This window comes from Anas platyrhynchos, chromosome 2, assembly GCF_047663525.1.
Source record: "Anas platyrhynchos isolate ZD024472 breed Pekin duck chromosome 2, IASCAAS_PekinDuck_T2T, whole genome shotgun sequence".
Classification (NCBI taxonomy): domain Eukaryota; kingdom Metazoa; phylum Chordata; class Aves; order Anseriformes; family Anatidae; genus Anas; species Anas platyrhynchos.
This window is the reverse complement of record NC_092588.1, coordinates 8,321,953-8,339,150: the sequence shown is the minus strand read 5'-3', so window position 1 is coordinate 8,339,150 and position 17,198 is coordinate 8,321,953. Positions and strand designations below refer to the sequence as shown.

The following is a 17,198-nucleotide window of genomic DNA, read 5'->3' as shown; positions in this document are numbered from 1 at the left end:
CAGTGTGCCATTGAAGATAATTGCCTGTTAGCCCTTAGGTCAGGATATCCTACAATTGCTGACTATCTGGGATTTTATCAGGCAAGGATCACTACTCTCAATATTCAGTGCTTCCCAGCAGGGTATGTAAAATTGAATTTTGCTTCCCATAGAAGGAGTGAGAAGAGACTAGGCTGGGCTAGAGTGTCCAAAATAGCCTCTGCATCGGTCCTGCCAACCTGGAGGGCTACGAGGTGTGGAGGGGTAGTCACACAGCCCATCAGATCTGTGGGTATGGTGCCATTCCCTACATTTTGCAGGCCTTCAACACATCCTCTTTGGTATCAAGTCACATCTTGGGCTAAGAAATTTATCAGTGTGTTTGTTCTTCTTGTGCTCAAATAATAGGCTTCTGAGCTATATCCTCAGCTCTGCCACTGCTGGAATTGAGTGGCTAAGCATTACTTTATATCAGATCCTTCATGTGTTCACCTGTGAGATGAGGATAAAGATCTTTTCCCACCTTTTACTCTTGGTTCACCATTAATTTCAAAGTCAGTGAAGCTCAGCTACATGTGGAAAGCTTCTAGGACTCCTCAGGAAGCTAGCAGGGGTTAGATAAAACAGTAAATCTCGGATCTTTCTGGGAATCTCTCAAATTTGACATATGGGAGCAAAAGACCTGTGCATCTGAGGGCTGAGGATTTCTTATTGCAAAGGAATTTTACCTTAAGTGAGTCTGATCTTGACTTTATGCCATACTCTCTGCAGAATTTTAGAGTTACTTTATACATGAGGCTGTTTATTCAAATTCCTTTTTCAAAAGCAAATGGCAAGCTCCTGTGAGCATAAAACAAGAACTCCAAAATCAGCATGAAAGTTATAAAATGTCACCACATACACAAGCAACAGACAATTGGAAATGAACTGGTCAAATCTGTCTACATCAGAGTTTTAGTCCAGAAATGGATGGTAATTTTGAAGTGGGTCTCCTGTTGGTTTCCATTTGCTGTGCCCTTGCTTGCATTGCCAGCAACCTTGGGGTATGCAAAGTGACTCCTTTGGGATGAAAACAAGACTGTGGAGTGGATCTAATGCCATTTACTGCTAGTGGTGAAACAAGGGTTTGAATCAGTGAACCAGACATCAGCAAACATCACCATAGTCCATGCACAGGGTGAGGTGGGATGAGGGTCATTAATGACTCTGTATGAGACAGAAATCAAATGGTGATGAAGCATCTGGGTGTGACTGCAGGTCTACTTGAGCCCTGCTCAGTCTAAGGAACATGGTGAAAATAGCTACAAGCATCATCTCTAAAAAAGCAAGGTAGAGCAGCAGTCTGCTAGCAGTCTTCCTGGGTGATCTAGGTTTGATGTGTTTTGCGTCTTATTCATGTTCTTAATATTCTCAAAGCCTAAGCTGTATTTAGCTCAGCAGGAACCACCTGCTTTGAAGTGAAATTAGAGGTATCGTTACGAATTTTTGTCACTTTCTTTTTAAAAATAAAATAGATGGCAAGGATTTATTTATTTTTATTTATTTATTTTTATTTATTTAATGCAACAGATTCATAGAACCATCTGAACAGACTAAACAAAGTCTTGGGTTCTTTCTTCCATTCTGAGAAAAGCTCCAGGTCAAGAACACTACATAAAATCTTTAGAGCCAAGTAGGGAAATCTGGAATCTCAATCTATCTGGTCAAAGTATGTGCTTCTTTCTTGATTCAAGGGACAAGTTACAAATTTAAGGTCTGGTAATTCGGGCGTTAACAGGTGCTGAAATTAATTCAGTGCCTTATATAAAAGACAGACTTCTCTGTCTCTAATAGTATGTAGTAATTTGCTTTAATCTTGAGTTTCAGATATTATAGCCAGCTTATTCTTAACAGTAATGTCCCTGATTTAAACGATCATTTTTGCCACCTGACTTTGAATCCTGAACTGATGCAATGGGTAAGAAGAAAGAGTATTTTTATCTATCAAAAGAATGTGAAGTAGATCTAAGATTTCAATGATGAGATATCCGAGTTTAGTTGACCCAGGGAAAATAATTTGACAGAATAAGTACAACTTCCATGCCAAATATTTCTCTACTACTTGGAAGAAAATATTAAGCTAAGTAATCCCTTTGGAACAAGCTTTAAAAAGCTTCCATTAGTCATTAAACCCTTTCACTGCCTCATTAATTCTAACAGTATAATCTGGTTTTGATTAGCCAGGTTGTTAAATGTCCACTGTCAAACAGTGATAAGGGGAGAAAATTTGCTTTAGGGATCACAGACATGTAATTATGTGTCTCATCACAGCTGATAAAGAGTGAAAAATTACCTTCAGCCCCACAGAAATCACCCCAACACAGTTAGCACAGAGTAATCTGCCTATATATTCATATCTAAAAGGGACACACTAACACATCTCAGGAGCCTTTGACACTTCACTACCACTTTGAGAATGTTCAAACCAAATCTCAAGATTTGTGGGAAGGAAATTGAGGAAGTTTAATTGATTGACCTAAAATATTATAGACCTGTACTGGAGACAGATTTGAAGAAAATTTTATTAATGTTTGAAAATGACATAATTTTATACGTGAATTACCAGATTGAGCAAAACTGTAAGCATAAATTGAAACAAACATGTGTTTATTTAGAATAATTTTAGTGGAATAAATGCATCTTTTCCTGTAGACATAAGGGAGGGTACTCATACATCTGAAGATGTAATTCAATGCTGAGGATAAACACACAGGAAGTTCTGAGAATTCTGTAGGATATCAGTATATTTATGTGTTCAAAAGACTAATAGAAAGTCTCAGGTTCATTGAAATTAAAATAGAATGAGTTAAAAATAAAAACAAAAAATAATAATAATAATAATAATAAAAAAAGATTCCCTTAGATGATTTCCACTGCAGAATGAAGTTCTGTGCAGATCCGGTAAGCCTGGATTTCTTTCAGAGCTGATGGCTTGCTTCACTTTAGCTATACTTCACAGGTGACTGAAAAATCTCTGTGGATGTTTTTCCCTTTGATTTTTTTTTATAGTGCTGGTGCACTTTCATTTAAATCTGGAAGCATATTGGAAATTTATTATCAATCTCAGTGAAATCTTTAATTAAAAAGTCAGATGGCTGCCTGCCTGGTTGCAACACCAGAGGAGCCAACACTAATTTATGTACACTGTAAAACAGGCATAATTATGCTGCCAGTAGACTTACAGATGGTTAGCACTGAGAGCACAAAAGCAGGGGTCAAAGCATAGCCACAGCTCACATCTTTCTAACCAAATGTTCACCAGTCTCGTCTTCTATACACATATTTTCTGTGAAGTTTTTGGGGAGAATGATGTTTATAACCATGGAGCTTTTAAGTGTTTCTACTTTGTAACTTCAGAGAATTTTTTTTTTTTTCCCTAGATGCTAAGGCAGTACTGCACCAAACGTTGTATTCCCAGTAACAGTAGTAAAAGTCCAGTGTAACTTGCTTATTACAGTATTCCTGTGCTTCATGCTAGAAAAGGTGTTGTCAAATAGTAAAAAAGTCTCTTACAGGTTGAGATACCTCCATGCATGCAAAAAACTGCTACTATGTGCAGATCTGAGCTCATCCAAAGGCAAGTTATTGTACCAACATCTAGACAAAGTACGGCTCGTCCTGTACTATATCCCCTCTTTGAATGAGCAGATTTTTGATTCTTGATCCCTGGCCAGTTCCCACCTAGTCAGTACTATTTTTATACAGGATTAGCAGGGGTAAAGTCTTTGTAACTGACCATGTGGCTCACATTGAAGGCTTCTGATGAGACATTCTTCTGTGTGGAATTATGTGATTGCTGCTGTCTACAAGAAAGGACTTGTAAGGCAAAAAAGCAGAAGAGATGAAGTCCAATCTGTCTACTTGACTTCATGTTAAAAGAAACAAGGAACAGAAGTAGCACGTCCAATGGTTGCATCATCATCTAATTTTAATAAATTTTAAAACCAGCTCAGCTAATTCATGGCGATTCTGAAACCAATACAATAAAGAGTTTTGAGGTATGTACTACATGGTTATTAAAATTCTCTGACTGTAAGATGTTTGGTGCAAGAATGGGTTGCACAAAACCCATCCCAGAGACATCCCAGTTAGATAGTTCCCAAAGTCCTAGCTATTGGATAGTTTCAGCACATTAATGTCAACTAATAGCAGCGCTACAGCTATTAATAGTCATTTCTGCTTTTTAAAATGCAAAACAAACTGTCGCTCTCACAGAAGGCTCTATTTTCTAAAATGGTGTCTTACCTTTCATCTACAAGCATTTTAAGATGCTTTCTTGTCTTTCAGTTTTCCCGGGCTTTTAGTGATATTTTATTGATATTTTGAGTGTATCAGAGGTGGAAGGAGACAGCAGTATACCAAGTCAGCAACATGTGAATGAGAACAATAAGTTTCAACCTGCTGCTAATGATTTTATACCAGAAGAAATACATCTGTTACCAAATCATTTACGGCTAAATGACGACTAACAGGATCTAAGTGCTGAAGGGTAAGGGAAAGGATTGTACAACTCCAGACATTTACTGCTATTCATCTACCTTGTCTTTTGGGCCCAGAGATTTGGCATTCAGGCCCTACACTCCATCTAGCCCACTAACACAAGCAGCTTTTGGAAATGAGACTCTTCTAAATCCAAGTCAATGGATGGTCAGCACTCATGCCAAAGCTCCATGCCTTACAAAGGGAGTACATATAATTAGATTGGTGGCTAGATATCAGCCGTTATGATTAGTTTTCAACCACAAAAGCAGAATTACATCTCTGTGTGAAAAGCTGCTTTTCAATAAGTTCAAAGCAGTATATGGATGTTATGTCTGCATCAGCCCTGCAGGCAAAATACTTCTGATCCTTATTGCACAGGTGTTTTTATTTCCATTTCCAATTTCTATGTTTCCTTTTAGCCTCTCTTGCCCTCCCCATCCTGGGGCCTGGGCCCTCTGCCGCTTCTCCCTCACCCTGGGCCTCCTCCTCGGCCTGTGCCCGCTCTGCCCTTTTGGAAATCTGTTTTCCCTGAGGTGCCACCAGCTTGGGGCTGGGCTCAGCTGGGCCCTGCCATGGGGCCATTGGAGCCACCACAGAGGCCCTGCAGCCTCTGGCCAGCACCTGGGCATGGGCACCCTGTACAGTCTCAAGTGTAGCTGGTTTTATGTGCAAACCAGGAAGTGATCCATTCTCATCTGTATGGACATATCAATTCTGTGACACCAAGAAGTAAAACATAATTCTTTTTCATAGTTCAGTCAGTAGGCATGATTTAGAATTCAAAGACAATGAGGATATATTGCAAAACAAGTTAATGTTTTTATATATCCCAGCTACCAGGGTAGAGCTGATTAAGTAGATTTCAGGGCTGAGAGGCTTGGATCATGGAATAATTTACTCAGGAACTAGAAAAATCAAGTCAATATCCAAGACAGGAAAAAACTATTCAAGATGATACTATAATAGATAAATATGTGCAAATTCAACCTTAGCTAATGCCTTTGTGATTACATACATTTTCTTTTCATCTCTCTGTGTATGTAGCATTAGTATGAAACTCCTTTTTTTATTTTATTTTATATCCATTTTAGATTGCAACTGAAGAAAAAGCATCAATTCAACCCATCAGCCTAAACTGATGGATTTATTCTGCTTCTTTCCAGAACTCTTTAAAAAAAGACTATCCTTATCTTACATTAACATCTATGGAGAACCATAAAGCATTTTAGAGAGGCTAAAAAAGGTGGAATTCAATAGCAATGTTTTCTTTTTAATCACTGATTTATTTTATTTTATTTTATTTTATTTTATTTTATTTTATTTTATTTTATTTTATTTTATTTTTACATTCTGTTTTTCACAATTAGGGATGTAGCACTTTCAAAGAATGTATCAGGAAGTTTATGATGTACTGACCAATATCATAGATAGGCATTATCTGAACCTATATTGCTACTTAAATAAACATTTTAAGTGCAGTTTTAATGTTTCAGTTATAAGTGCAGCTTTTTAGTTTTCTATGTTAAAAATGAAAACAAGATCCAACCACAAAATACCCTCTGATACTTTCAGAGTTGCTTTTGTTCCTTATATCCAATTTGTCTGGAAGAAAAAGCTGTTTTGAAACAGAAGCATTTTCTTTTTGCAGGTCTAAATGAAGCCTTCCTTTACAGAGAAAGTTTTGGATTCATTAGCAAGGTAATCTTCTAGAACACTAGGTTTTTATTTTCTTATTTGTTTATTTATTTGTCTGGAGTTTCCCTTCTTTGTTTGTTTGTTCATTTGTTTTAATAAAAATGTCTTTAAAATCAGTGTACAAAAAAAAAAAAAAGTATTAATTTTCAGTATAGAATCAGATGCTAATTCCCCAACTAAAAGACAAACGAGGCGTTCAGGCACATACATTCTTAAATCATTTGGTAGACAATGGAGCTAATGAGGCTTGGTTTCCTGTGATTTTGTCAAATGTCCCCTGTGTATTCCTCACTTCAGCAATCCCCCAACCTAAAAACATTTTCTGTGATCTTCCCTCTACAAAATTTCGTTGCCTTCTCAATACTATTTCTTTCCATAGTTACTCAAGGTCTAAGCATATTTCCTGAATACTTCCCACACTTCCCTTGACTTTCCCCCAGGTTCCCAGAGCCCCTACATCATGACTCCTACTTTAACTACTGCCTAAGCAAGAATGATAACATGCACACAGAGTTACTGACATATTGATTAACTGAGTAGCTACTGTCCAAATAAGTAGTGGCTGAGTTGTCTTCCCAGCAGTGGAGGTGTCCAGAGAATCCCTTTTTACTAGTCAGTGATGATTTTTACTAAATTTAGAGGATCTGAATATTTCTGTGACCTTTTTCTGCTGTCAAATAGGGTAATAATAACCAAAATGACTTTTGAAAGCAGAACTGAGATAACAATAACATGAGCCTTGTTTTCCTATGAAACAAGGGGGAGGAAAGCAAATTTGGTCTTACCAAATTGCAATAATTTTCAATAATGAAATGGTAACCTAGCATACATTTGTTCTTTGATGCTGCCTGTTGCACTTCTAGGGCAATTGAAAAGCTGAGGGAAAATAAGATAATGGAGTCTCTGGTTGCTAAAAACGGGCTAAAACATAGGGAAGGAATAGCTCATCCTATTCCTCCTGTCCACGCTTCTTTGATCCCAAGGCTAATCACAGCTAAAAATTAACCTTGGTATTTGTAAGGGACTCTGAAAAACTTGGAACTGTCTAGATCAGCTGCATTTAGAGGACCAAGAATGGCCTTAGTGATTTCTCTCAGCTGCCCCACAGTGCCACATGTATGAGATAACTTGTTCAGTGATATCCTCTCACAACATTTTCAAGGAGTGGTATTGCTATACCAGCTCCAGAATCCTGGAGCTCTGCCTTATGCTTAAAAATTCAGTCACTTATGGTAGATTACAGCAATGTCTCTCATCTCCAGAATGCATTGCTTTCTTTTACTGTTGTCCTTCATGAAAAAGAAAACATTGCAATAATACATAGAGATTTCTGTTATCTTTAGGACAGTTAGAATAATCACAAATCTTGTACAAATGCTTTTTCTCCTTCCTTCTCTTTTTTTTTTTTTTTTCAGTAATATGACATCTTTTAAGCTAAACAATACATCATTTGAAGAAATGACAGTATTTCACTTATATGGCTCCCATTCTGATTTGGGATTTACTGCATAAAAAATCCAGAAAAAGAAAGAATTTATAGAAGCAATATTCTAACAGAAAACACAGCAGAAAACAGAGGCATAACAAAGTTTATGATAAGAACTGTAAATAATATTTCCAACTTCAGCTATATTATATTTACTTTACACATAGGTTCATGAAAACCACTCAGATATACAAGCCACATATAGAGGGACTACTTAAGAACATTTCAAATTAAGGGAGGAACGTCTTCATTATCTTCAAAATCAATATAATTCTTCTTAGTCTCTGTAATCTTCTCTGCTTGTAGCCTAATAGGTCCCTGTCCAATTCGTTCCTTTTCTTGGATTATTTTTGTCACATCAGGGAATGAATATTTACTAGGATCCACTTCTAACTTCTCAACTTGTCCACTCCTGAAACAAGAAGAAAGCAAATGAAAAAAAAAAAAAAATCATTTCAGTGTCAAATACCACAATTCAGGGACACTGTTTATAAACCTGATGACTTCTAAGTGAGACTCGGTACTAAATTTATTTATTTATTTCATTTTTTTTAAAATTCATTTACAATTTACAATTAAATGAAGATTGAGTTCTTGTTATTTGTAATAACATATTTGCTTATATCAGCTTATATCACCTAACTCATGTTTTGTCAATATGAATCCTAACCATATTTGTATTATGAAAAGAAAAAAAAAAAAAAGATATACAAGAAATGTCTGGGGTATAACAGAATTTCCAGATTCATTCACTATTAAGGTAATTCTTTTAGATCACGCTTAGAAATGTGTACAATCCATGCATTAAGGCAACCAAGCAATGACATGATGATCAAAGATTTGAAATACTCCTATAATTTCTGTCTTGCAGCATTGGAAGGCATTTTGTTGATTTTTGTTTGTTTGTTTGTTTTTCTACTAAAGAAACTAAATATTTAACTGGAAAAAATCTAGCTTGTTTTCAAGTAATTTGTAACAGTTTACAGCAAAAAAAAAAGGCAAAACGGAAAGGTAATTGTTCAATGATGTTCTAATTTCTGCATATTCCAACATGATTTTTACATCTTTGAACAAATTTTCCTTTTAAACTGAATGGCACTTTGGGTCTAAGTTCCAAGCTCAGCATTACAGATGACAGTACATCAGTCTTCAAAGATGTGAGAAAACTACCTGCTTACCCAGGAGATCAGAAAGACTTATTAGGACTAGAACAAAGGAAAAAGTAATAAAGCCACTGGATGAAAGAATGCATTGTTTTGATGACAATGTAGGTAATGAAAATATGTAAATAAAGTACATTAGATGATTTTAAACTGAAAATACACCATTTTTACTTGTTAAAAATACAGCTCATTTTGCCAATGAGCTGCCAAAGCCTGTTTCGCCATCAAGGCTCCTGAGGGGCCTGAGCAGACATTCCCAGCTCACTTCTTTGTGTAAGATCTCTGTACGTGTAAAGGAGAAGTGCAGAGGGATTCATGGCAGGTTTCTTCCTCTCCTCTGCCGAGGAAAGCAATAACAGAAGAGGTGTTAGTCAGCTTACCCACTTCTTTCAGCCTTATGCCTCTAGGTTTTTCTTGGGAGTTTCTTAGGAATTATTTGCTCATTTACCTGAGCTCATTTTCTGCTGCCTTAAGAATCCAAAAAAAACTTTCCCTGCAAGTGGCACAATCAAAAACTACTCAGAAGAGAATTTTATGGATAATGAGGGATCATACAAGAAAACTTTTATTTCTTCACCTTTAATGTTCTTCACTTTATAAGGCTAGATTTTTAATGATATTACACATTTTTTTGAAACAAAAGTGGTGTGCTGTGTGGCAACACTTCAGAAAATGTTCAACCCCAAGAGGTAAGAAACATTTTTATCTCTTTTGTGATTTGTGAAATGTGCTGTGACCTTGAGTGATTCTATTTGTAGCCACTGGGGAGATTCCAAAAAGAGCACCACCTGTCCAGAATCCTAATCTAATTGCTAATGACTAATCACTGATTTGAAGTACCTCAGAAAAAGCTAAAAATCATAAGTATGAAAATTAATTAACCTCAGCATGTGCTTTGTTCACATAGTAGAAAAGATTTTCCTTGATTTGATGTATTTTAATTAGTAGTGGTAATTTACATTTGTTCAACAGCTCTAAAATTGTACAAATTACTAGTCATGAAAATATAGTAAATTCTACGGAGTTTGAATAATTTATTGCTTAGTAGCAGAATAAACTTCAATACACTAACTAATTAACAGTGAGTGTCATAATTAACTGTCCACATCAGCAAGCTATGAAGGGATTATAAACATCAGTCATTCTCAAAAATTAATCAGCACATGCTATCTACAAGTATCTATTAGCAATGAACAATAGGGAAAATAGAATCAAGTACAGATGATTTTTTTCTTTCCAAAAAGGAAGTAGATTTTTATGTACTTAAATATGCATGGTGCAATATTCTATATTTGTTCAGTAAACCTCATGATACTATCTCAACTATTATGATACATGTATTTGACCGGTGACAAGACAGTTGTGATAGTCAGTGTAGCTATCATGCATTAATCTCATGGGAATATGCTCTTCTGATCATGTAATCTGTGCAAAAAGAGCTGAGTATTGATGATGTCAAGACTAACTACCTAAAAATTTTTGGAAGAAAAATTAGAGTTTTGGAAGAAAATTAGAGAAGAAATAATAAGAAGAAAATTAGAGTTTTAGGTCACCTAAAGATTTTTTTCCCTGTAAATCTACTTAGAGGAATAAAAATAATCTTGTTGCTAATGCAGTTCCACGAGCAATAGTAAAACAATAGTGATGAAGACAATTGCAGGACCAACTACAGCACATCTGTAAACCCCAATAATTGCAAATGATTTCAAATTCAGGTAAAATAAATAAATAAATAAGTTCACTGTTTTGGGCACTGCTACCTGCTGCTGAGCAGTCTCTACTCAGGGGAAAATTATGGTGTAAAGATTAGATGACTATACAAAATAGATAATATTGAATTAAATGTTTTTTGTTTGTTTGTTTTGTTTTGTTTTGTTTTGTTTTGTTGTTTGTTTGTTTGTTTTTAAAAAAAACTATTATTTTTTTCTGACATTCCTTTCCCTTAGAAAGGCTACTTCTATCTCTACATAGTTCAACAATGTTTTAAAAAAAAAGAAAATAAAGAGTTCATTATAAAAAAAAATGATAGTCAGTCCTTCAATTTTACATAACTATAGCAGCCTGCTGAACAATCTGGTGTGTGACAGAACACTTATCTGATAATTTGATATTTTTTTGTAATTTACACTTTTGTTCACACAGTTCTTAATCCCCATATTTGATATTTTAATGGTATGACAGTTACATTTCCTTGTTTCAACTTTTGAATTTCAATAAAAGTTTAGATTGCCAAACATTTCTCATACTTCTTATCCAGAAAATGCACTCTCTGACATTCTGACATGGTTGAAAGTTTCCTTTTTGGCATCAACATGTCCAAAGATATTTACAAGGTATGAGCAACAGCTTTGAGGAGCCACTTTTTCCAGTCTTCTAGCTCCAGGTCTTCATGAGAACGCAATTCAATCCATACTTTAACCTTATCTGGGATAAAAAGTGGTTTTTTTTTGTTTGTTTGTTTGTTTGTTTGTTTTTGTGTTTGTTGTTGTTGTTGTTGTTTTGTTTTGTTTTATTTTGTTTGTTTGTTTTGTTTTGTTTTGTTTTTAATATTGCTTAGTTATACCTGATCTATATTCTGTTTAAAAAGTCAATTGAACTCCTGTAATTCTTCCTATTCCAGACAACATAACTTGAAGTGAGAGCAAGAATTCTCAATATCTACATAAAAGCTATCAAACTATGTTGCCTGAAAATATTATTTCTGCAAATCTATTTAACTCTAAATTTGTGATCTACTCCTAGGTCTCTGTAGATGGCACACATGACATCTTGGTAGAACTGATACCTGATTTGCTATGTTTGATCTTTTCATACATATATTCATCTCTTATGCAAGCCAGACCAGAGCTGCACTTACCTATCTCTTAGCTAAAATATTTGTTCTTGGTTTAGGAGCAGAAATGATAGTGAATCTGGGTTTTGAAAAAACGCATAAATCCTCTTGCAATTCCTTCAGGTTAGTTTGTCTATGGATCCATTCAACTTCAGGCCTCATCTTACCTCACATTCCCAGACTGGAAATTAATTTTGTTCTACTGTATTTCTCTTTACAACATGAATTTCTTTCCTTTCCAAGTTGTCACACCTCTATGTCTCTCTGTGAACTTTAGAAATTTATTGTGTGAGATCTTCAGCCATTAAGTCTATGGAAAGGAGAGGGTGTTGCAAGGATTCTTTCAAGGATTCAGATTAGGACTCCTTACTTATGATAACGTTTGCTAGAAAAAGGGTGGAATTAAAATACAATGCAGTGATTTAAAATATCCAAGATCTCTTGGCCTATAGTTCAACAAAACTTACAAACATTTTATGCATCTGATGTATCTGCCAACAAGTCAAATTTGGCTGGCATTAGATAACCTGTTCAAAAGCATTTATGAGTGCACTAGCAAATAGTGGTGGATACTCCAGCAGCATATGCTTTTCTTTTGTTTTTCCTCTCAAGAATCCAGATGAGAAAAACAAATAATACTTAGTTAACCAGTGCAATAGTGCAATTGTACTCAGCTAAAAGGTAGTAGGATTTGCAATGTTTGAACTAGTTAGGTAGAAAAGGTAACCTTTACTTTACATTCCTTATTTCATTGTGAACAATGTAATTGATATTTTAATGTTTGAATTTGTTGTTTTGTTTTTAATTCTATGTTGTGAAGTATTATAGAATTTGATGCTCCGTTCCTTCGCCTCTTTAAATGGACCTATTCTCTGGCTGTATTTCTCTACTTCTGTACATAAAGAACTACAGTACAAATCAAAGAATAGGGAATCTTCCATGTATTCCTCCATCCTTTACTGGAAGATTTCAGGTATGTGTATATTAACATCTAGAGACATTTTGAGTTTTCTTTTATTTTATTATTTTTTTTTTTTTTCTCTTTTACAATGACATAGGAGGAACAGTCTCAAGCTGAGCGTATGTTACTTTTGTAACTGTTACTCTTAAAAATTATCGTATGACTTTATTTCTACCTATATATATACTTCATTTATGCAATTGCGAAAAACGCAACTTCTGTTTCTCATAGATGAATGAGGTCAGTCACAGTAAAGACTGACATACTCAGCTACTATATTAATAGATATTTTGGATGCATAATAAATAAATATGTCAAATTCCTGCTGTGGAAACTTATCTCTTTGAAGGTTTGAAGTATAGTTTTGTATACAGTCACAGAAGAAATTTCTCCTATGTGGCAGAAGTAATAATAGTATCATCATGCAATCTAGCTAACAAGTTAAGAGATTTAAAGCACTATACCACAGTGTAGAAGATTGTCTGACAGAATTTAGCTAAGACATCTGTAGCTGTCAAGTGTAATCACTGTAATGAATGTTCTTCTGTAATCTAAGAGAACTATTCAGCAAATTTTTAACATCTGGCTAGTCAGCAATTTTTCAACCAAAGAGGTCAAAATTTACTATTTGTAGTAAGAGCTGTAATTCAGAACACTTCTTTCCTACTTCTGTTTTTGCAATACATATTCCGGTAATATATTAACAGTAAAATTTGTATTTTTCCTTCAAAATATTCAGTAAGCATTTTCATAATTACTTAAAGCTGTACGAAATCAAACACAACTTCTTAAACTTTTGTTATGCCATGGGGCACCTTTAGTTCATCAATTGGCAGGGAAGGGGACAACTCCCCATTATGGCTATTTAATCACTTAGTGTGTAGCCAAAACTAAATACACACAGAGAGCTCTAAGTACGTATGTATTATTAACCCCATAGTTGCTAGCTCTTTTGCTGTTTGGCAGAATCAAGATGAGAGATAACATCAGGTATCCACAGAAGGAAGATCTAGTTTTATCCCGGAGAAAAGTTCAGACATTTCTTTTAACTGATTTCTTTTAATGTTTCTAAGGCTTTAGCTGTGCTTCTGCTGACAAGAACCATCGCTTTTGCGCCATTTGGCTTGGACCTTTTAAAGAAAAATTATGGAAATACTCAGTAATTAAGAAGATGCACTGCTGCCTAAAGTAAGGGTGCAGTGGTTGTGGCTCATTAGGAATCTTAACAAAGTTTTGCAGTCACCCCATTGTCTTCTCATTAGGCAGGCCACTCAAGAAAAGACACAACCAATCCTTATTAAAATTACAAAATAAAAAGCAGAAATAATGACATCAGTAACTCTTGTGGTGCCATTTGAACAATGTCCTAAATATCGAGAGCAAGAAGAACAGTTGTGATCAATAATGCTAATTTTTACTAACTGCTTAGTGTTTCCATCAACATGTTATCACAATGAAAACACACAAGGAAACAAATATAACAATTAAAATACAAACAGGTAAGATGCTTAACAAACTTTGCTGTTACCATATCTCATAATGCTGTGAACATTGCTGCCTATAACAAGAGGAAAAGCAAAATAGTTTAATACATATTGTGGCATCACTTAGTAAGTCCAAGTGGCTATGAGCCCTACTGTCTGCCTATCATAATGGCTAGTAACACTTGGTAAGAGGAAAAGCAAAAAATAGTGCAGCCCTGGTATTTACTTCTTACTGGCAGTCACTAACTGAAAGAGTTTAAGAGCTGGAGTTTACATCACATGTAACAGGATGGAGCTATGTTATAAAACCTTGAAGAACTGCTTTTTGAAACTACTTATTAGTGCAGTAGCTCAATACGTATACTGTATCACTGTGCAAATACATTCATGAGATGTTCAAAATCATTGCTTTCTAAATGGTTTTGAGACCTAGACTATGTAGCAAGGAGCTCTGCAGAGGCAATTCTCAGTAGGTGATTTGGTTTTAGTGTATACTAGATCAATATCTGAATGAGCTGATGAAACAGAACCGATCTGCGGAAATAAGTGCTTTTTTGGCTCTGCCATTGGAGCAGATCACTTTATAAACAGCACCAGACAGGCCATTAGTCTAAAGCTTTCATACATAGTTTTACTCTATACAAATCAATATTTTCATACTTTCCACAATAAGATACTCAATAAAAAACATATATTCTGACAAGTGAATAACTAATGTATCAAATAAATAAATAAATAAATAACACTAATGTGAAATAAAAAAGGAATTACCTTCTTGCATTTTTTTGCATTGTGTCAGAAGGTTTGATTGAAGTTGATAATTTTTTCTTAGCCAGGATTATTTCTTTAGCCTAAAATACAAATATACAGAAAAATAAGTCCCACAAAAGTTATTTATGCTAAAAAGCATCTAAATAATCTATCAAAAAAAAATTAAGAAGGTGTAAATAAATTTTCTCATGTGACTTTTATGTTAGATTTTAACACTCTTCACTCAGTGTGAAACATGCATAAAGCCCTTTTAACCAAATGATCTGAATGGAATTATATTCAATTATATATATGAGTTTATATATCTTTAAATATTTAAATATATACATATATATATGTATGTGCTGTATTTTTTTGGTACAATGCTAATAATGCACATTACTGATATTCTCTGTAGCTGTTCATGATGTGTCTCCTTATATTTCAGTCTTAGTGTCCATGTGCTAGTTCAGATATTTTTATTAAAGAATCTGCTGCCCTCTGGACTTCTCATTCTTTTTAAAAGGGACAAATGTCCACAAACTCCCTCAGCAACTTTGCTGAAAACAGAATCTCAAGATTGAAGACAAGGTAAATTCCCTTTCTCAAGGAAAATACCATTTTTTGGAGGACATGTATGTTATTTCTTATGGCAAAAGGAATTCCTCATTCCCTACTTAGTGACATCAAGGGAGAGGGACCCCTTAAAGTTTGAAAGGAAGGAGATAAACAGGAGCTATGACAAAGAGTATCAAGTATTTTCTATTGACATTGGTTTGAAAACATGCTGTTCCAGACCTGCTCTAAAATGTTCAAGAAATAAGACAGATCTCGTGGCTTCTATCATTCATTTCTGAAATGCATTGTCAAAGGGCTGATCCTTTCTGACTCTATATATCCTCTAGTGAAGAAAATTCTTTTTCTTTGAACTTTCCCTCTTCTCAGTAGGCTGTACGGTGTTCTGTTCTTCAGTAATTCATTCTGTTGATCCATCTGAAGCTAAGGTTCCTTGCTTTGCCCTCAGGGCACATCATCAAGGATGGTGAGGAAAATTGCTGATTCTGCAATCAACAGAAATGTCTCCTTGATGGGTTGTGATTCTGTCAAGGGGCTTTCAAATTAGGGAAGGGTTAGGAATTGCGTACCGGAGCATCTATTATTGTCAAATATCATTTGACTCAAAAGATCCTTTACTCAAAAGACATCCTCCTACCTCTGTTCAAGAAAAATCTTAAGTGATATTCTCTTTTTTCTTTTTTTTTGAAACAATGTGTAACAATGACACATGAACTTCACCAGGACAGTGATCGCATATTGATCTCTCAGAGATGCCAATCAAGTTAGGACAAATGATCTGGAAAATGGAACAGCCACTGCTTCAGCTGTGGACAAATATAAGACTTTGGGCTCAGTAGCAAGTTCATTGAATGAAATTTAAACTCTATAATATACAGGAAGAGGGACTAATTGAATATAACAAAGCTTTCTGCAAGTAATTCTATGAACCTATTGCTAGTAATTAGTGTAATCAGAAATCAGAAAAGAAAGGAACAGAGAAGCACAGACAGCAGAGAAGTCTAGAAATTGATGTGTTAAATAGAATCTGGAATATATTTGAGAAAACAGATGGAATTTGTGAAAACAATATTTTTAAGCTGAGTCATCTTTTCAGCCTACAATTTATTCCTGCCATGTCTTTCTTCTTCTGCAACATGAATTCCACTGAGTAACAGAGTTTCCCTGAAACACATTTATTTTGAAGGAAAAAAAGATTTCTGAGGTTTCACAGCTGTATGTCTCCATATGCCTTTGACAGTAATGAAATATTACTGCATTTGCCACACCTAGAAAAGTGAGAATTTTATAATGAAATTCCATCAAATAACCCTTACACTGACATGCATAATATATACCCCTCTATTTTTAAATTAATTAAGGAATCTAACTCTCATTGATCTTTAAGTTTCTAAATGATTTCGAAGACTCAGGCTATAAAAAGCTGTCAGAATTAATTTTTTACTGCTTATATAATAAAGGATTAATCAAAAAGTCAAAATTTTCTTCTCTGATTCACTAAAATAAGGAAAGTCAACTATTAAAACATGACACAGAATGTCTCAGAACCCTAAATAAAAACTGTTTGGTAATAACACTGGTTTTGATGCTGTTTCTCAGACAGTAATTAACATGCTGCTGGTGTAATCTATGGATGGCATTTTGCAAGATCACTGATTTAATATGCCAATTTTGGTCAAAGCCAATAAAGAAACATTCAGTTTTTTACTTTCCTGCATCATCTGCAAAGATGACACTGCCAGAGCATAGA

At 34.9% G+C, this 17,198-nt stretch overlaps 1 protein-coding gene across 3 annotated transcripts in view; it reads right to left on the bottom strand.

Annotated features, from left to right (window-relative positions):
* Positions 1-7,768: 7,768 nt before the first annotated feature.
* The window catches only part of DNAAF11 (dynein axonemal assembly factor 11), a 30,171-nt gene continuing 20,741 nt past the window's right edge, over positions 7,769-17,198 (bottom strand). For 2 of the 3 annotated variants that reach the window (XM_072034301.1, XM_027452722.3), the window contains 2 exons: positions 14,894-14,973; positions 7,769-8,093 (listed from right to left, as the gene is read on the bottom strand). In XM_072034301.1, the coding sequence (XP_071890402.1) occupies positions 7,907-8,093; positions 14,894-14,973 (267 nt within the window). In that variant the 3' untranslated portion in view covers positions 7,769-7,906. Of the gene's footprint in view, positions 8,094-11,844; positions 11,988-14,893; positions 14,974-17,198 lie in introns of all 3 variants that reach the window. The other variant, XR_011807332.1, reaches the window with a different exon arrangement.